Raw genomic sequence first — 15,937 nt, 5'->3', positions numbered from 1 at the left:
TCACAACCTCTAGATTCCCTGTTACCAGAGCCCTTACCTGTAGATAGTGAGGTGAGGTGACAAAGGACGTTTTGAACCTAGGTTCTTAGTCCAGAACCGCTCCATCTCTTCCTTGGCTGTGGTTCCCATAGGAATAGCACTAAAATAAAACCAGAAGACTTTAAAAGGATTATATATAAGCTTAGTTTAAATTTTTCCATAATAAAAACTTTCTGTTTTTTTTTTAAATGGTAAGCTGGCTGGACCAATCCACTGTATTAGGAAAACATGGTCATCTACTCCCCTTATCTTTCTACCTAGTTCAATTCAGTTATCAGTAACCTTGATCACCCAATGTGGTCATATCACAGCATAATTCTTCCTAGTCCCATTCAACACACAGATCCAGCAATGGAAACCCAGCTTCTTTCTTGTTGGGCAGGAGGGCAAGCATAACATTTAAAAGCCACTCATATAAATGGATTATTATTTTCCTTATCTATGAGTGCTGTCTCATACATTACCACCTGCCCTCATCTAGCTCTTCAAGGTCTCTTTTCTCGTTCCTCTGTTCGTCCACCTGTAAACCTATGAATATTAACACAGCTACAAGAAAATTCCTGATAAATTATGATGTTTACAATTCAGCTATACACAGTTTTCACATTCCTTTCAGTCAACGAATATAAAAAATAGGATATCAACCACCCAATCTATTTTCTATGACTCACGTATCTGTATCTCACTTTTTAAAAAAATTCTAATCCAAGAGAGATCCCTCACATAAAAACAGTGCTCAGAGTAAGAATTAATTATTAACTAAACCAAGTAATATTGGCAAATGTATATATCAAAGTATAGATGGGGGCAGTGCAACAGCGGCTCAGTGGTAGAATTCTCGCCTGCCATGGGAGAGATGTGGGTTTGATTCCCAGAGCCTGCCCATGTGAAAAAAAAAGATTCTAAGTTCCTTGAAACCAGGGACATGTTATGTTGGGTGTATGGGTGGTTCAGTGGTAGAATGCTTGCCTTTCATGCGGGAGACCCAGGTTCAATTCCTGGATCATGAACCCTAAAAAAATAAAAGGATAGTTGGACCTGGAGAAGAATTAGGAAAACAGATTAATTCAAAAAATAAAATATGGCTTTTGAAACAGGTTTGTTTTATCAACCTCTTTCCCTGACGCATGAAATAAGAAATTACAGTGGAAAGTGCCATTATAAATTATGGCCAAAACCACATGAAAAGATGTTCATCAGTAGCTACTAGGGAACTGTAAATCAAAACCACATCCCACTCCACACCCACTGAAATGGCTACTATTAAAACATGGAAAATTACAAATTTTGAAAAGGATGTTGAGAAATAGGGACACTCATTCATTGCTGGTGGAAATGTAAAATGGTGCAGTCATTTGAGAATTTCTAAGAAAATTAGGTATAGAATTACCATATGACCTGGCAGTCCCACTTCTAGGTGTACAACCAAAAGAAATGAAAGTAGGGACTCAAGATATTTGCACACAGATATTCATGGTAGCCTTATTCACAAATGTGAAATTCCATTAATCAATGAATGGATAAATAAAATGTGATATATACATACAATAGAATATATTCAACTGTAAAAAGGAATGAAATTCTGATACATGTGAAAACACAAATAAATCTTGAAGACATCACATTGAGAGATATAAGCCAGAAACAAAAGGATAAATATTGTATAATTCCACTAATATGAAATAATTAGAAAAAGTAAATTCATAGCCAGAAACCAGAATACAGGTTACCAGGGGCTGGGGTAGGGTAGGGAATGGGGAGTTATTGCTTAGATTGTACAGTTTCTATTTGAGTTGATAAAAAAGTGTTGGTAATGGATGGTGGTGATGGTAGTACAATACTGTGAATGTAATTAACAGCACTGAATTATATAATTGACTGTGGTTAAAAAGAAATTTCAGGTTGACATCTCACTAGAATAAAATTTTAAAAAAACAAAACAAAAACCCATAGGACTGTATAACACACACAGTGAACCCTAATGAAAACCATGTACTACAGTTAATAGCATAATTATAAAAATATTCTTTCATGAATTTTAACAAATGTACCATTCCAACGCAAGGTGTTAGTAACAGGGTAGCATATGGAAACTCTGATTTCATGCATGATTTTTCTTCTGTAAACCTACAATTTCTTACTTAAAAAAAAAAAAGGACCTGATACTATTATTATAAAAGGGAGAGGTAGTATTTAAAAAACAAAATAAGCATAAAAATTTCAAATCTCTGACAGATGAAACTGTAAAACACTTTAAATGGAGAGTCTATAAATGAAACAATGGTTGTACAAGTATCAGATAAGATGTGTGCACAAAAACACAAATGGCAGAAGGGAAAAACCTTTAGCTTAGTAGAATTTACTTTAGGCAAAGAGGCTTTCCCTTGGATAATATAATTAACCAAAAATATATGGTAAGTCAGAGTTAACCTTGCCACAGGAGAATGCGTCCTTGTCAAATTACTGAGTTGACAAGATCATGACTTCTTTGAAGAAAAAGGAAAAAAAAATCTCTTAAAAAACCCATGGTAACTAGGAATTAGCCAGATCACAGTCAACACCTAGTTTGAATGTGGGATCAAGGGAAATCATTATTCACAAAATATCTGTAACTATACATTCCACCTATTTCTCAATTTAACATACTTTAACTCTGGAGTGATTTAAGGTGAAATTTGAATTATCCACTGTCATAACATACAGACTAATTTTACCCTTGCTTTTGGTTCCTTCATTCTCAACCATTATTTATTGCCCACTATCTTTCTAAATGTTCCCACAATCATATGCCTATTTTTATTTTTACCTATGTAGAGTGCCCAGTACAAATTGTAAGCACACTGATGACTGACCACATAAAGTACATAGCTAATCAACATTTTCAATAAGCATAGAAGAATTTTATTCAGTTCAAAGGCAGTAAATATAAAATTCCCTGAGGCACTATGATAATTACAATTTCAGTGCTGTTATTAATACAGTAATTGCAGGCTCTCAATAAAAAAACTAAAAATGGATTCAACTCGGTACCTTTAAACAGTTTCCTGGTTTTCCTTGTCACTGGACTAGGTTAAAACCAATTGTTAAGATGTTCAACAACTGAATTTATTATACACCTATATCAGACATAACGTTGTCCTCTCAAGAAATTTATATCTTTTTTTAAAAATGGGGAAATGTGGATACACAGTCTCAAAATATCTCCCTATAGATTACCTATTAATTATAAAAGGAAAAACAGTAAGTTTACAGTGGAGAAAAGCCTAGCAGACATCTCCTTATTGAAATGATCAAAGTTAGTATTACTGATAAAGGGACAAATGGCATCATATGCTCCCCGACAGGACGTACTGAGGATTTAACATCACTTATGTATTACTTCTGCCAAAAAATGCATAGCACTGATGTGAAATAATTAGAACAAGCAATTTCAAAGAGTAAGAAACTAGACTATGGTTAGCAGGGTCTGGGGTAGGGGTAGAGAATGGGGGTTAGTGCTTAATTGGGACAAAATTTCTGCTTGGAGTAATGGAAGATTTTTGGTAATGGATGGTGGTGATGGTAGCAACATTGTGAATATAGTTAACAGCATTGAAATATATATTTGAATAAGGTTAAGAGGAGAAGTTTTAGGTCGTCCGTTATTAGACAACCGTAAGACCACACAACACAAACAGTGAACCCTATTGTAAACTATGGACGATAGCTACTACTACAATTACAACAATATGTTTTTATCAGTTATAACAAAGGTACCACCCTCATACAAGGTGTTGAGATGGGGGGGTAGATGGGAACTCTGTATTTTCTGCATGATTTTTCTGTAAGTGTACAACTTCTCCAATAATAAAACCTTATTTTTTAAAAAAAAAAAGGAATGGCATTCTAGAAGTGGGGGTGGGGTGGGAACATAACCTATATCTAATGAGTAAGAAACAATCGAACAAAACCAAATTGAGACAGACTTTATGAAACAACTGGCCTATATTCTTCAAAAAAGTCAATGTCATGAAAGACTAATAAACCATTCCAGATTAAGGGATACTACAGACATGTGGCAACTAAATACGTGTGATCCTGGACAGGGGAAAGGAGACCACATTTCTATAAAGTATATTATTTGGAAAAAAAGTGAAAATCTAAATATGATAATGGATAGTAACAGTACATCAATGTTAAATATCCTGAATTTGGTAATTGTACAGTGTTACATACATAAATACATTTCTCCTTGTTCTTAGGAGAAATATTTAGAGGTAAAGGGTCATGACATCTGTAACATACTCTCAAAGTATTGAGCAAAAATAATAACAATAAATAATTCTGTATTAAACTGAACCATACTAAACTGTCAATATGTGACCAGTTTTGACCTACAAAAATAACAATTTCAAATAGTTCAGCCTAAAACATATAGTGATAGGGGTGGTGCAAAGGGGGCTCAGTGGCAGAATTCTCACTGCCACGCCAGAAACCCAGGTTCAATTCCTGGAGTCTGCCCAAGCCAAAAAAAAGGTAAAATATATAGTGATAGGTATTGATGAATTTAGACCAGAGTTATACAGAACCTCTTTGTACTATTCTTCCAACTTTTCTGAAAATATAATCTATTTCCAAAATAAAAAGTTAAAAAAATAAAAGAACTACTGACATAGAGGCAACTGTTGAAGTCAACAAACTAGGAATGAACATAAAAGGAAGAAACATATCTTAAGACTAAGTCCTGAGAGCTGCTCCAAATTAAAAGATTTTTTTAAAAATCCTTAAAAGAAGACAAAATACAAAGGAAAGGAAAGAATAGTATATCAAGGAAAGAATCAAGAACTGGAGCAAATCAATGATGTTAAATATAGCAAAATAGCTGAAAGTGAGAAAAATGAAGAAAGATCTCTTTTTACTAATAGTGAAGAAAAATCATGACCACAATCACCGAGTTTTCAGCCAACTGTCTACAACTGCCCATTTTCATATATCTCCCAAATCTAAGCTAACAACTCACTGATTTTCTCTGAGGGGAAAAAAAAAAGTTAAGAATAATCTCTGTGGACTCAGAAACTTACTTTCTGATATAGAACTGAGGACCAAGATGAGCACGGAGGCAATGACGGCCAACATGTCTGAAAGATAAAAAAATCAAGTATCAATACACATTTAGAGACCAAATTCAGTATATCAACTTTTCTATTTTTGTATAATATTAGACTTGTGGGTACAGGGATAGATTTAAAAAGAAGAAAACAATGGCAGTATCAATGCCCTTGAGATTACTTTGTAACTGGAAAGCTACAACACTAAATAATTTGAGAATAATCATAAACATTATTTACATATGCAAAATAAAAATTTTATTGAACACAAATAATATAAGGTAAAATAATAGTCAGAAATGGTAGTATTCATCAGAGATATGTAGAAAAAGATTTTTTTAAGCCCAGTCTTAAAGAAGGTAATGGTTAAGGTATGTATAAAAAAAAAAAAAAAAAAGGAAAAAACCATTGACAAGAGCAAGCATATAACTTAACTACAGAAAAGACCTGGTGCAGATGGATAAATTAAAAGGTTGAAGAACTGTGGGTGTGGAAGGAGGGTCCTGATTAAGAAGCTAAGTTATTTCAGGACAACCATCAAGTTCCAGGCAACCTGGATGAACTTCGAGAGTCAAAAAATCTCTCATATAAGCACTCATATGAGAAGGAAACAAATATTTTCTACTAAAATTTTACTATTTCGAAATGTATACATCAGTTCAGGAACTGCTTTTCAAGCCAAAAATTGAGAGATGCTCAGGGATTCTATCTAAGGAGAATAAAACTGTATTATCAAAAAATACATGACCATTATACCTCTTTACTCCCAATATATCAAATCTTTCCAAAAGCATTTAAGGTTATCAGAGTGAGGCTCTGGGACTAAAAATAAAAATTATTTTGATTCTACAAAAGTTTAGTGTACATATACTATGTGCAAGGCTCTATGAGGATGTAAGATCTCCTTATGATCCAATGATCTTCTAAAACAGCTTATGATGTCCCTTACATCACTGACATTAGATGCCCAAACAGTTTAAGAACTTTATGCTTAACAGTAGTATATTAGAAGGGCCTGATTTTTTAAGGAGAAAAATCCAGTCAACGCTAATTTCTTCAGCAATACAGACATTGTGTGGCCAGGGCTTCTAAAAAGAAGTGGGAACAAATCTTTTTAAATCAATTGAAGTAATTGTGGCTCTGAAGTTGCAGGGCACACATTCCTCACACGAGGCAGGGCCCAATAACTCAGCTATCCAGCAAGTGTTTGCAGATGTGGGTTGGAATCTAATGGCTCGTTCTGTCTAGTACTATTGTTTCCCAGACAAATACCAATGTAAACTTTGTTCAAGGCCTTTTAAAAAACTAGCTGCAAAAACTCCATAACCTTATTCAAGACAAAAGCAGATCTCTATCTTTGCCTTTCATGTTAAGCAAGGGACATTAATGTCTCAGTTTTTTTGTTTTATTTTTATCGAACAAATAAGAAACTGTAATTTCCAATTACTGTTGTCCCTTTCCAAATGCCTCAATAAATTATATGTGCTCAAAATATTTTTGAAGCTCCTCTCTGGAATGGGCAAGCAACAGTAACATACAAGAACAGTGCACAAAGTAAAAAAAAAAAAAAAAAACCGAATGGAGTTGTTTTAGTTTCCCAGCTGCTAAAAAAATACCATACAATGGGTTGACTTAATAAGAATGTACTGGCTCACAGATTCACAGGTTTTCTAGAAGACTTGCTTCCTCCCAGGGAATTTCTGGTTGTCTGGTAATCTTTGGGGTTCCTTGGCTTTTCCATCACATGGCAATGCCCATAGTGGCATCTTCTCCTTTCTCTTCCAGGTTTCATTGATTTCCAGTTTCTGGGTGCTTACCACAGCTTCTCCTTCAGTGTCCAATTTTATTTTATTATAAGGACTTCAGCCATACTGGATTAAAATATACCCTCATTCAGTATGGACACACTAAAACTAGTAACATCTTCACAGGTACTATTTACAAATGGATTCATACTCACAGAACTAGGGGTTGAGACATGAACATGCCTCTTGTGAGAGACATGATTCAATCCCCAATAGTCTGCCCTCTGGACTCTAAAAGACATGTTCATCCCACATGAAAATAACATTCATTCCTTCACGTCATCCCCAAAGCCTTAAGTCATTTCAGTAACAATGAGCACAAACGCTCATCAAAAGCAGTTATGGATTGATTTTAGTTTCCTAGGCTGTTCAGCAAATATCATGAAATGGGTTGACTTAAACAATGGGAATTTATTTGTTCACAGTTTTGAAGCTGGAAAAATTGTTCAAATTAAGGCATCGTCGTGGCAATGTTTGTTGCATGAAGACCAGCTACCAGCAATCCTTGGCTTCTCTGTCACCTGGGGGAATGTGCTGGCCTCTTCCTTCTCTTTTGGGTTGATTTCAGCTTATTGCTTCTGTGGCTTTTTCTCTGTGTCTAAATTTCATTCTCTTAATAAAGGACTGCAGTAATAGGATTAAGACCCATCTTGATTGAGGTGGAACACACTTTAATTAAGGTAACCTCATCAAAAGGTTCTACTTTCAATGAGTTTATACCCATAGGAATGGATTAGATTTAAGGACATGGTTTTCTGGGGTATGCACAGCTTCAAACCACTACCCGCTTGGTCTGTCCTGGTCAAAATTCCTCTGTCTGATGGAGCTGTGAAACCTAAAACCCAAGTTATCTGCTTCCAGTAGACAATGATAGTATAGGCATAGGACTAACATCCCCATCACAGAAGGAAGAAATCAGAAGAAAAACAGACGGTAGTGAGTCACAACTAAGTCCAAAACCCAGCAGGGAAATTCCACTAGATCTCAAGATCAGAGAGCTATCTGTGGCTTGACCATTTGTCCTGTGGGATCTGATGGTACAGCAACCCCACCACTTCCAAGGACCTGTGCAGAAGCCATGCTCTCCCCAACACAGGGGTGTGGGCCCCACCTCTCTGAGCAGTGGAACGGTAACTAGGCTGTGAACACCAAGGCACAGGCCCTACTATCTCCACACACCAGGGTGAGAACTTTCCTTGAGCAACTGGCAACAAGGCTCACTCCCTCCAAGTACCTGGGCAGACAGCCTGCCCTCTCCAGGCACAAGAGTGGATCTGCCCTTTCCATACATGTGGTGGGCCCATTCTTTTGGCCTGAAATCTTTTCAGTCCAGAACTTTGTCTGCCCTTAAAGTCATTCTTCCTTCAATTTGTTCCTTTCAATCCAGGCTGGCAGTGGTTCTTCTCAAACAAATTTTGCATAAATCTTGTTGGCTTTGTGTGCAGTTCCAGGAAGTTTAAGCCATCAGACAACAGAACATTACAAAGGTCCTTCCTGCATTTCCAATCTTGACTTCCACTGAAATGACTGACTGTATCCGTGTTTAGCCAATCTTTTAGCAAAATGTTCTTCAGTTAAACCCTGTTCTTTGGGGATTCACTTCCTGGGAGTTCAGAATGGACTTGACAGAGCCACTTCTGGCCCTAGCCTCAGAACAAACATCTGGTAAGGCTGAGACTTTCCAAAATCATTAACTGCTGGTTCAATTGTGCTTAGAAGTTTAATATTTAGCTTATCTCTTTTCTCTTGCATTTTACTATAAGCTGCAAGAAGCCAAGCTGTATCTTCCACACTTAGCTTGGACAACTCCTCAGCTAAATATCCAAGTTCATCAATTCCAAGTTCTGCCTTCTATCCAACATTAGAACACAAGTTTGCAAGTTCTCTGACATTTTATAACAAGGTTCACCTTTCTTCCCATTTCCAACAATATATTCCCATTTCCAACAATAAAGCCTCACTGAAGGTAACTGCTTTGGCTTGGTAAGCTGCCGGAATATAATAACCAGAAATGGGTTGGCTTTTACAATGGGGATTTATTGACTTACAATTTACAGGTTGTCAGCTGTCAACAAGACAATATCTGGACTCTGAAGACACGCTGCCAGCATCTGGGACACTTCTGTCAGATAGCAAGGCACACTGAAACATCCTTCACTCTTGGGTTTCGTTGCTTTCAGCTTCCAGCTTGATTGGCTTCCTGTTTTCTGTGGTCCTCTCTTAGCTTCTCCAGGGCTTTTCTCTGTGAACATCTCTGAATTTCATCTCTCAGCTTCTGTATGTCTTTTATACTCCTATAACGGACTCCAGCAAAAGGATCAAGACCCACCCTAAATGATGACATAGGGCATATCTCAGACTGAAATAACCTAACCAAAAGGTCCCACCTTGGGCAGACAACAGTGGCTCAATAGCAGAGTTCTCACTTGCCATGCTGGAGACCTGGGTTGGTTTTCCGGTGCCTGTCCATGTCAAAAAAACAAAAAAAAAAGGTCCCACCTTACCTGCAGACTTAATTGGTGTGTACCCACAGAAAAGGATTAAAAGAACACAGCCTTTTCCAGGGTACATAACAACTTCAAACTACCATAGTCCCCTTAACATCCATATTTCTAACAACAGTCTCTTCAAAGCACTCTGGGCTTTTTCTATTACGTACCCCACAATTCTTCCAGCCTCTGCCCATTACCCAATTCCAAAGCTGTTTCCACATTTTTAGGTATTTGTTATAGTTGTACCCAACTCTGGTACCAAAAACTGTTTTAGTTTCTTACCTGCTAACACAGATACCATACAATGGGTTGGCTTAAATAAAAGCATTTATTGGCTCACGGTTTCAGAGGCTAGAAGGCTCGCTTCCTCCTGGGGTTATCTTCAGGCTGGCTGGCAATCTTCGGGGTTCCTCAGCTTTTCTGTCACATAGTAATACCCACGGTGGTGTTTTCTCCTCTCTCTTCCAGTTCCCACTGATTTTCAACTTCTGGCTGCTCCCCATGGCTTCTCCATGTTCAATTTCCTTTGCTTATAAGGTCTTCAGCCATATGGATTGAGAACCACCCTTGTTCAGTTTGGGCACACAGTAACTAATAATATTTTCAAAGGTCCTATTTACAAATGGGTTTATACCCACAGGACCAGGGGTTGGGACCTGAACATGCCTTTTTTGGGGAAATATCTGAATCCCCAACAGGAGTCCTAGATCTGCCCTTAATAAATTGTGTAATTTGGGGCAAATCTCTCAACTTTTTATAAAATGGGATTGATAATACCTAATTCACTGGCTGCAGGGAGGAATACATGAGAAAATATATAGTAAAGTACTCTCTAAACTGCACAATGTGACATATATGTAAGATATTAGTATTATTGGTCTCACTAAGGTCTTTAGAATTTGTATTACATTCTTTTTAAAACTCTCATTGGTGATAAAAATATTTATCTACTGAGAACGGATTTGATTTCTGGAAAAAAACAAAAGCTATTCAAAGCCAAGTCTATGAAATCAAATGGAGTAATACCATTAAATGGAGTAATACCATTTTTGATCCAAAAACAAGATGTGACTATAACATAATGAGTTTCTCTAATGACCTCTAAACTTGACCTGATGTTACCCCAAAATAAGTTTAATAACTTTATGGGGTAACACAACAACACTAAAATAGATATATAACCTTGAAGAACATGATGAAAAGCAATCACTTCCATATAAAAGTTTTGGTTAATGTTTTACATCCAACCAACTGCCAAACTACAACCTAAATCAATCTTCCTTTCTTTTTTTTTCTCACTTCCCATATATATGCAATGTGTCACCTAATCCTATCAATTATTACAGAGGAAACTTCTCTCCACTCAAGTCCATTATTATAATCCATATATCACCTTCATTTCTCACTAAGAGGACTATAACTGGAGCTCCTAAACTGAGCTCCATATCACCAACCACTACCTTATCACCAGAGCTAGCTTACCAAAAATTAAAGCTGCTCTTAATCATGACTCCGCTTTAAAATCATTAACAGTTCCCCATTGTTTATAGATAAATTCCAAATTGTGGGCAAACAAGTCCCTTCTCACAACTCTCCACAAATTCCCCACACCCTCCTCCTGTCAAACCTGTCACACTGAACACTGCCCAAATAGAGCACGCCTACTTATGACTGACTACATGCTCTTGCTTTTGCTGTTCTCCAACTGGAACCCAACAACTCTGCATGGCAACGTCACCATTTTCTTAGCTTCCCTTGCTTTACTTGTCATGCTCCCACACCACTTGTTATCTCTTATCAACATTCATTATGGTGCTTAATAATTAATCTATTTATTTACCTCCCCTATTCAACTTAAGGATAGGACTGAGATATTTTATATCCATAGCACCTTTAATAATGTCTGGCACATAAAAAAGGCTCAAAAAATGGTCTGTAAATGGGTAGTGCTTGTTTTAAAAAGTAGTCGCATGAATTTAGAGTGAAAGTTTATTTTTTAAAGGTGTCTCACATAATTTAATATGACATTTAATATAATATGACATTTGCCTGTCTAGATGCTTAGTGACTGTTTGTAGTTAAGCAGCACGAACATTACTATATAATTATTATATAGAAGTCTAGTTGTTCTGAGCTTAATTCTCTACCTCCTTCTTGGCTTTGGCAAATCATTCCTTGAATGAGTGCCACTGGAGTTTATATTACTTGGGGCTGTTAAGAACCATAGTTGGTTGGTCCATGAACTGCTTAGGAAGCATATATAATATAGGACACTATTAAAAAGCCATGATATATGGCTCTCACAATTAGCATTTCTTAATTAGTCAAGCATTAAAAATATTAACTACATTTTATATTTGAACGTGGTTAAAAGAGGAAATTTTAGGTTGAACCTGTGGTATGAGAATAAAACTTGCAGCAGCAAAACACATACAGTGAACTCTAAGTTAACCATGGCCTATAGTTATTAGTGCAATTATAAAAATGCGCTTTCATCAACTAACAAATGTATCACAGCAATGCAAGTTGTTAATAACTGGATGGTACAAGGTGTTAATAATAGGGTGGTATTGGGAACTTTATTTTATACATGATTTTTCTGCAAACCTATAACTTCTCAAATAAATAAAAAATGCCAGAAAATATATATATAACAGGGTGGTATATGGGAATACTGTATTTTGTGTATGACTTCTGTAAATCCGTCTTTAATTAAAAAAAAAATTAACCGCTATTTTTCTTAAGTGGGTTCAATCATTACTATTTTCAGTTTTCAAAGAGGAAAACACAGTCATGGAATTGATGACCTTGACTTACTCGAAATAAATGGAATTAGTGACACTACTTCCCTATTTATCCTCTTAAAAAAGCCCTTGTAAGAACACGAGGTGCTCTTCCCTAAGGGCTGCAGATTCCATTACCACTAATGAAAAATATTTTTTGGCACTGAATCTTAGTGGGGGCTGTGAGACCCAAATAAAAATAATACTGCCTGGACATACTTAATGAATATGATGACCCTTGCCTTCTAAACAATAAACCTGAAAACCCTAAAATGAACTGTTTGGAACCAACAATGTTAATTCCATCAACGAATCCTGACATCTACCAAAATATGATATAGCAAGGAATTAAAAAAAAATCCAATTATGCTGAAACCACCTGGAATAAAAAGCTCTGACAAGACTGTCCCTGGCATACCTTAGAAAGCAAGACATGGAGATAAAAGGAAAAGAGAAAATGAAGGGTTAACATATAATCCATTCCTGATCTCAACTCCAAGAGGAATCATTTTGTCACAAAGAAATAAAGTCCCCCTATTTTTAATCTGCGTGATTGAAGTGGAAAAAGAAATGAGAAGGTATTTGGGGAAATCAGAAATTGAGATCTTAACAGCATTAAAGCTAACTTTCCATAACAAATAGTTTCTAAAATTAGAGCTGGCACAGAATATGGTTAAAGAGGGAAATTTTAGGTTGTATATATGTTACTAAAATAAAAATTAAAAAAAAAATTAGGGCGGCACAAAACTATGCTGGGATTTTTAACAGGCGAGTCTGAAGTTTGTATGGCTAAGAAAATCTGAGTAGAAAATGAAACCTGGACGGTGGACATTTCAGAATGTAAGAAATCCTTGTTTATTTATCCCGACAATGATCAGACCCTGTAGAAAAAAACTGGGGCACCTCTTCCTCCAACCCCCTCCCTCCGCCACCCCCACAGCACCCCACCCCAACCTCCGCAGTAAAAAGAAACTAAAACTGAATTCTCAAGGTTACTCTGACACAACGGAGCAATCGCCCTGAGCGCTACCGCTGATCTCCAGCCCCCAGGTGTCCAGGCCTCCTGCACTCTGCCCCAGACCTTTAGGAACCCGGACAAGGTCCACGTACTGCCAGTAGCGGTTACTGCTTGCAAGAATTAGAAACAAAAGCAAAGTACGCTAAGATCTCCCTCCTCGAGGCCCATTCCTAAATAGGATCTCGGAACTGTGGAATCCATGGTCCGCTGACCTCACATGAAATAAAGCTATTTACTCTCTTGGAAGCCGATTCTGGGTGAGACCGGAAAGGCAGCTTGGGAAAGAAACAGAAGAGGTGGGGAAAATAGGAGGGGCGAAAGCCACGCCGCCCCTCCATGCAGAGGAAGAAAGAGAACAGCCAGTGACCCCGAAACCAAATGGAGCGATGCGGGACGGCTGGGGAGCTGAGGAGTCCCTACAATGCCAGGGCGCGCGGGCCTCCACACCCACGGGTATTTTCTCTGGCCAAGCACAGGATACACCGCTGCCAGAAAGACGTGAGGGGCCATTTGAGGTCTCCCGAGGGCCGCAGGCACCGACTCCCAGCCCCACACCAAAGTCACCTCAACAGGAGAGCAGCCATCTTGAGCTCCAGATTGGACGGAAGTGACGCCAAGCGGCCCGGCGACCCGAAGGCGGAGGAGGAGAAAGGGGCGGGGCTCCTGTCACGTGACAACGGCAGCCTCTCTAAAGGCTTTCGGACGCGCTCGCCGTCTGGAGTCTTTCCAGCTCAATCCCGCGGGAATGGCTTGCCGGTTTTCTTCGTTGTTTTGTTTTGTTTTTCGCCTCCTTCGGCTGACTTTTACCGGAGGTTATAAGGCTTTTGACCTAAGTGCCGCTGGCTCAAAATCTGCAATCTACGTTTTACTGGCGTAGGTTTTCAATTTGTATCCCACTACCTAATACTCGATTTGCCCACATTCTGCACTGAAGATTTCTCAGTCTGGTTTTTCGCCCCTAAGTCGGCCAGAAAACGTCCTGGTATGCCAGCTGAAACACCCAAGGGCAAAGATCCTTTGGGCCCCCACCGGTTCTTCTCGCTCACCCGCACAGAAATACGCAAGCTGAGACTCGAATTGGATGTTGTAAAGAGATGCCAGGAGGGAGAGAACCTCACAGGCCATCTGTGAGGACAGAGTCTCTTCCAACCACTTCGAATAGCTTCATGCTACTAAAGGCCCACTAGCCAAAGATAAAGCTCCCTTGTTCCATGTTTCAATGCTGTGTGGGCGACACCCACAGACAGAAGAACCCGGGGTGGGGGTGGGGTCATTTTATATACATCTATGTATTTATACATATAGATACACATTCATATACATAAATAACACAATTTTGAGAAACCCAAGCACAGAAATTAATTGCAGGACACTTAACTGCTTAAGGAATAAAAAGCACGTGAGCAGTGAACAAAACAGCAAAACTCTTGAGCCTTTCTTTGGGTGGGGGAGGGATGTGGAGGACTGAAGGGAATAGCCAGAGCAACTCCTATTCTACATAACACATACTCATATAGAGTAATGTTTCACACTCCTGCACTCTTCCTTTCAGGATTTAAATAGCACAAATGCATTTATTACTGCATCAGATAATACTATTTTGCATTTCTATAATGCTTGACAAAGAAAGTGCTTTTCATAAACATGAGGATTAGTACAGACTTTCGAGGCTCTCCAGCCCAATCTTCTAGCCAATGCAAGGACCAGGATCCTCTGCAACGTCTTTGACATTTTCTTCAAGCCTTTGTTCCAAAACATTCAATGATACCTCATCACCCCAAACAACAAACCTCATTTAGTGAACAACTTAATCATTAGAAAGTTGTTATATTAAATTACAGTTTTCTGTTATTGAACTTCCAGGCATTGATCCTAGTTTGGCCCTCTGGAGCTTCACATTAACAAATCCCATAAATGCCTCTTTCACTTAGCTCTTTAAATAACTTCATTTAACAAATGCATTTTGACTTTGTGTCAGAGTCTTAGACAGGTGCTGTAGGGTAAACAAAGATACAGAGGTGTATATTGTCCTCAAATAACTTCTAGCCTCATCAGGATCGATATAAAAAGAAATAAAATACTACAAAGATAGTAGCACTCCCATGAAAAGGATATGGGTAAAAGGGATTGTGGATATAGAGAAAGTGATTACTTACACCTAGGTGTGAGGGGCGGCTTGCTAAGACTTCAAGTATTGTGCACAACATACTGGAAAGATTTGTTGATGGTGAAGATTTTGTTTGTGGGGTTTACGATCAAGTGCTGTGTTTAGAGTTCCACAACCCCAATCCCATACTAATCACAGAATCTATCAGTGAATTCACCAGAACTGTGGTCTGGCATGCCAAGAGACTGTGCCTTCAGCATTAGGAGCCTGCAGTGGTTTAGCATAGGAATGAGTGGCCTCCCCCCTCAAATAACCCTCAGCCCATAACTGATGGGAATTAATCAAATTCGAACCAAACATAAAATCAAGCCATTAATACAAGGACTCACCTTAAAAGTAAGCAGCATTCTAGGGAAAAAATAAGGCCTGCCATGAGAGGAAGGAGGAAGAAAGTACAAGGAGAAACAAGTTCAGGTAGGTGGATAAGAGGGTCTGGAGAAGCAAAACCATTTCAGATGGTCCCAAGGAGGAAGAGAGGAAGCAACAGTCAGGAGAGTTCTAACCTGAAAGACTTTTTTGGTCAAATTTGTCTTAAAACTTGACTCT

At 38.1% G+C, this 15,937-nt stretch overlaps 1 protein-coding gene across 2 annotated transcripts in view; it reads right to left on the bottom strand.

Annotated features, from left to right (window-relative positions):
• SDHC (succinate dehydrogenase complex subunit C) overlaps nt 1-13,916 on the bottom strand; it is a 54,791-nt gene extending 40,875 nt beyond the window's left edge. The window contains exons 1-3 of one of the 2 annotated variants that reach the window (XM_077156690.1): nt 13,789-13,916; nt 5,100-5,156; nt 38-158 (exon numbers count right to left, since the gene is read on the bottom strand). In XM_077156690.1, the coding sequence (XP_077012805.1) occupies nt 38-158; nt 5,100-5,154 (176 nt within the window). In that variant the 5' untranslated portion in view covers nt 5,155-5,156; nt 13,789-13,916. The remainder of the gene's footprint in view (nt 1-37; nt 159-5,099; nt 5,157-13,788) is intronic. The other variant, XM_077156689.1, reaches the window with a different exon arrangement.
• Between the last annotated feature and the right edge of the window lie 2,021 nt (nt 13,917-15,937).

This window comes from Tamandua tetradactyla, chromosome 4, assembly GCF_023851605.1.
Source record: "Tamandua tetradactyla isolate mTamTet1 chromosome 4, mTamTet1.pri, whole genome shotgun sequence".
In the NCBI taxonomy this organism is placed as follows: Eukaryota; Metazoa; Chordata; class Mammalia; order Pilosa; family Myrmecophagidae; genus Tamandua; species Tamandua tetradactyla.
Note: the sequence above shows the minus strand (reverse complement) of the source record. Positions and strands in the feature narration are given on the sequence as shown.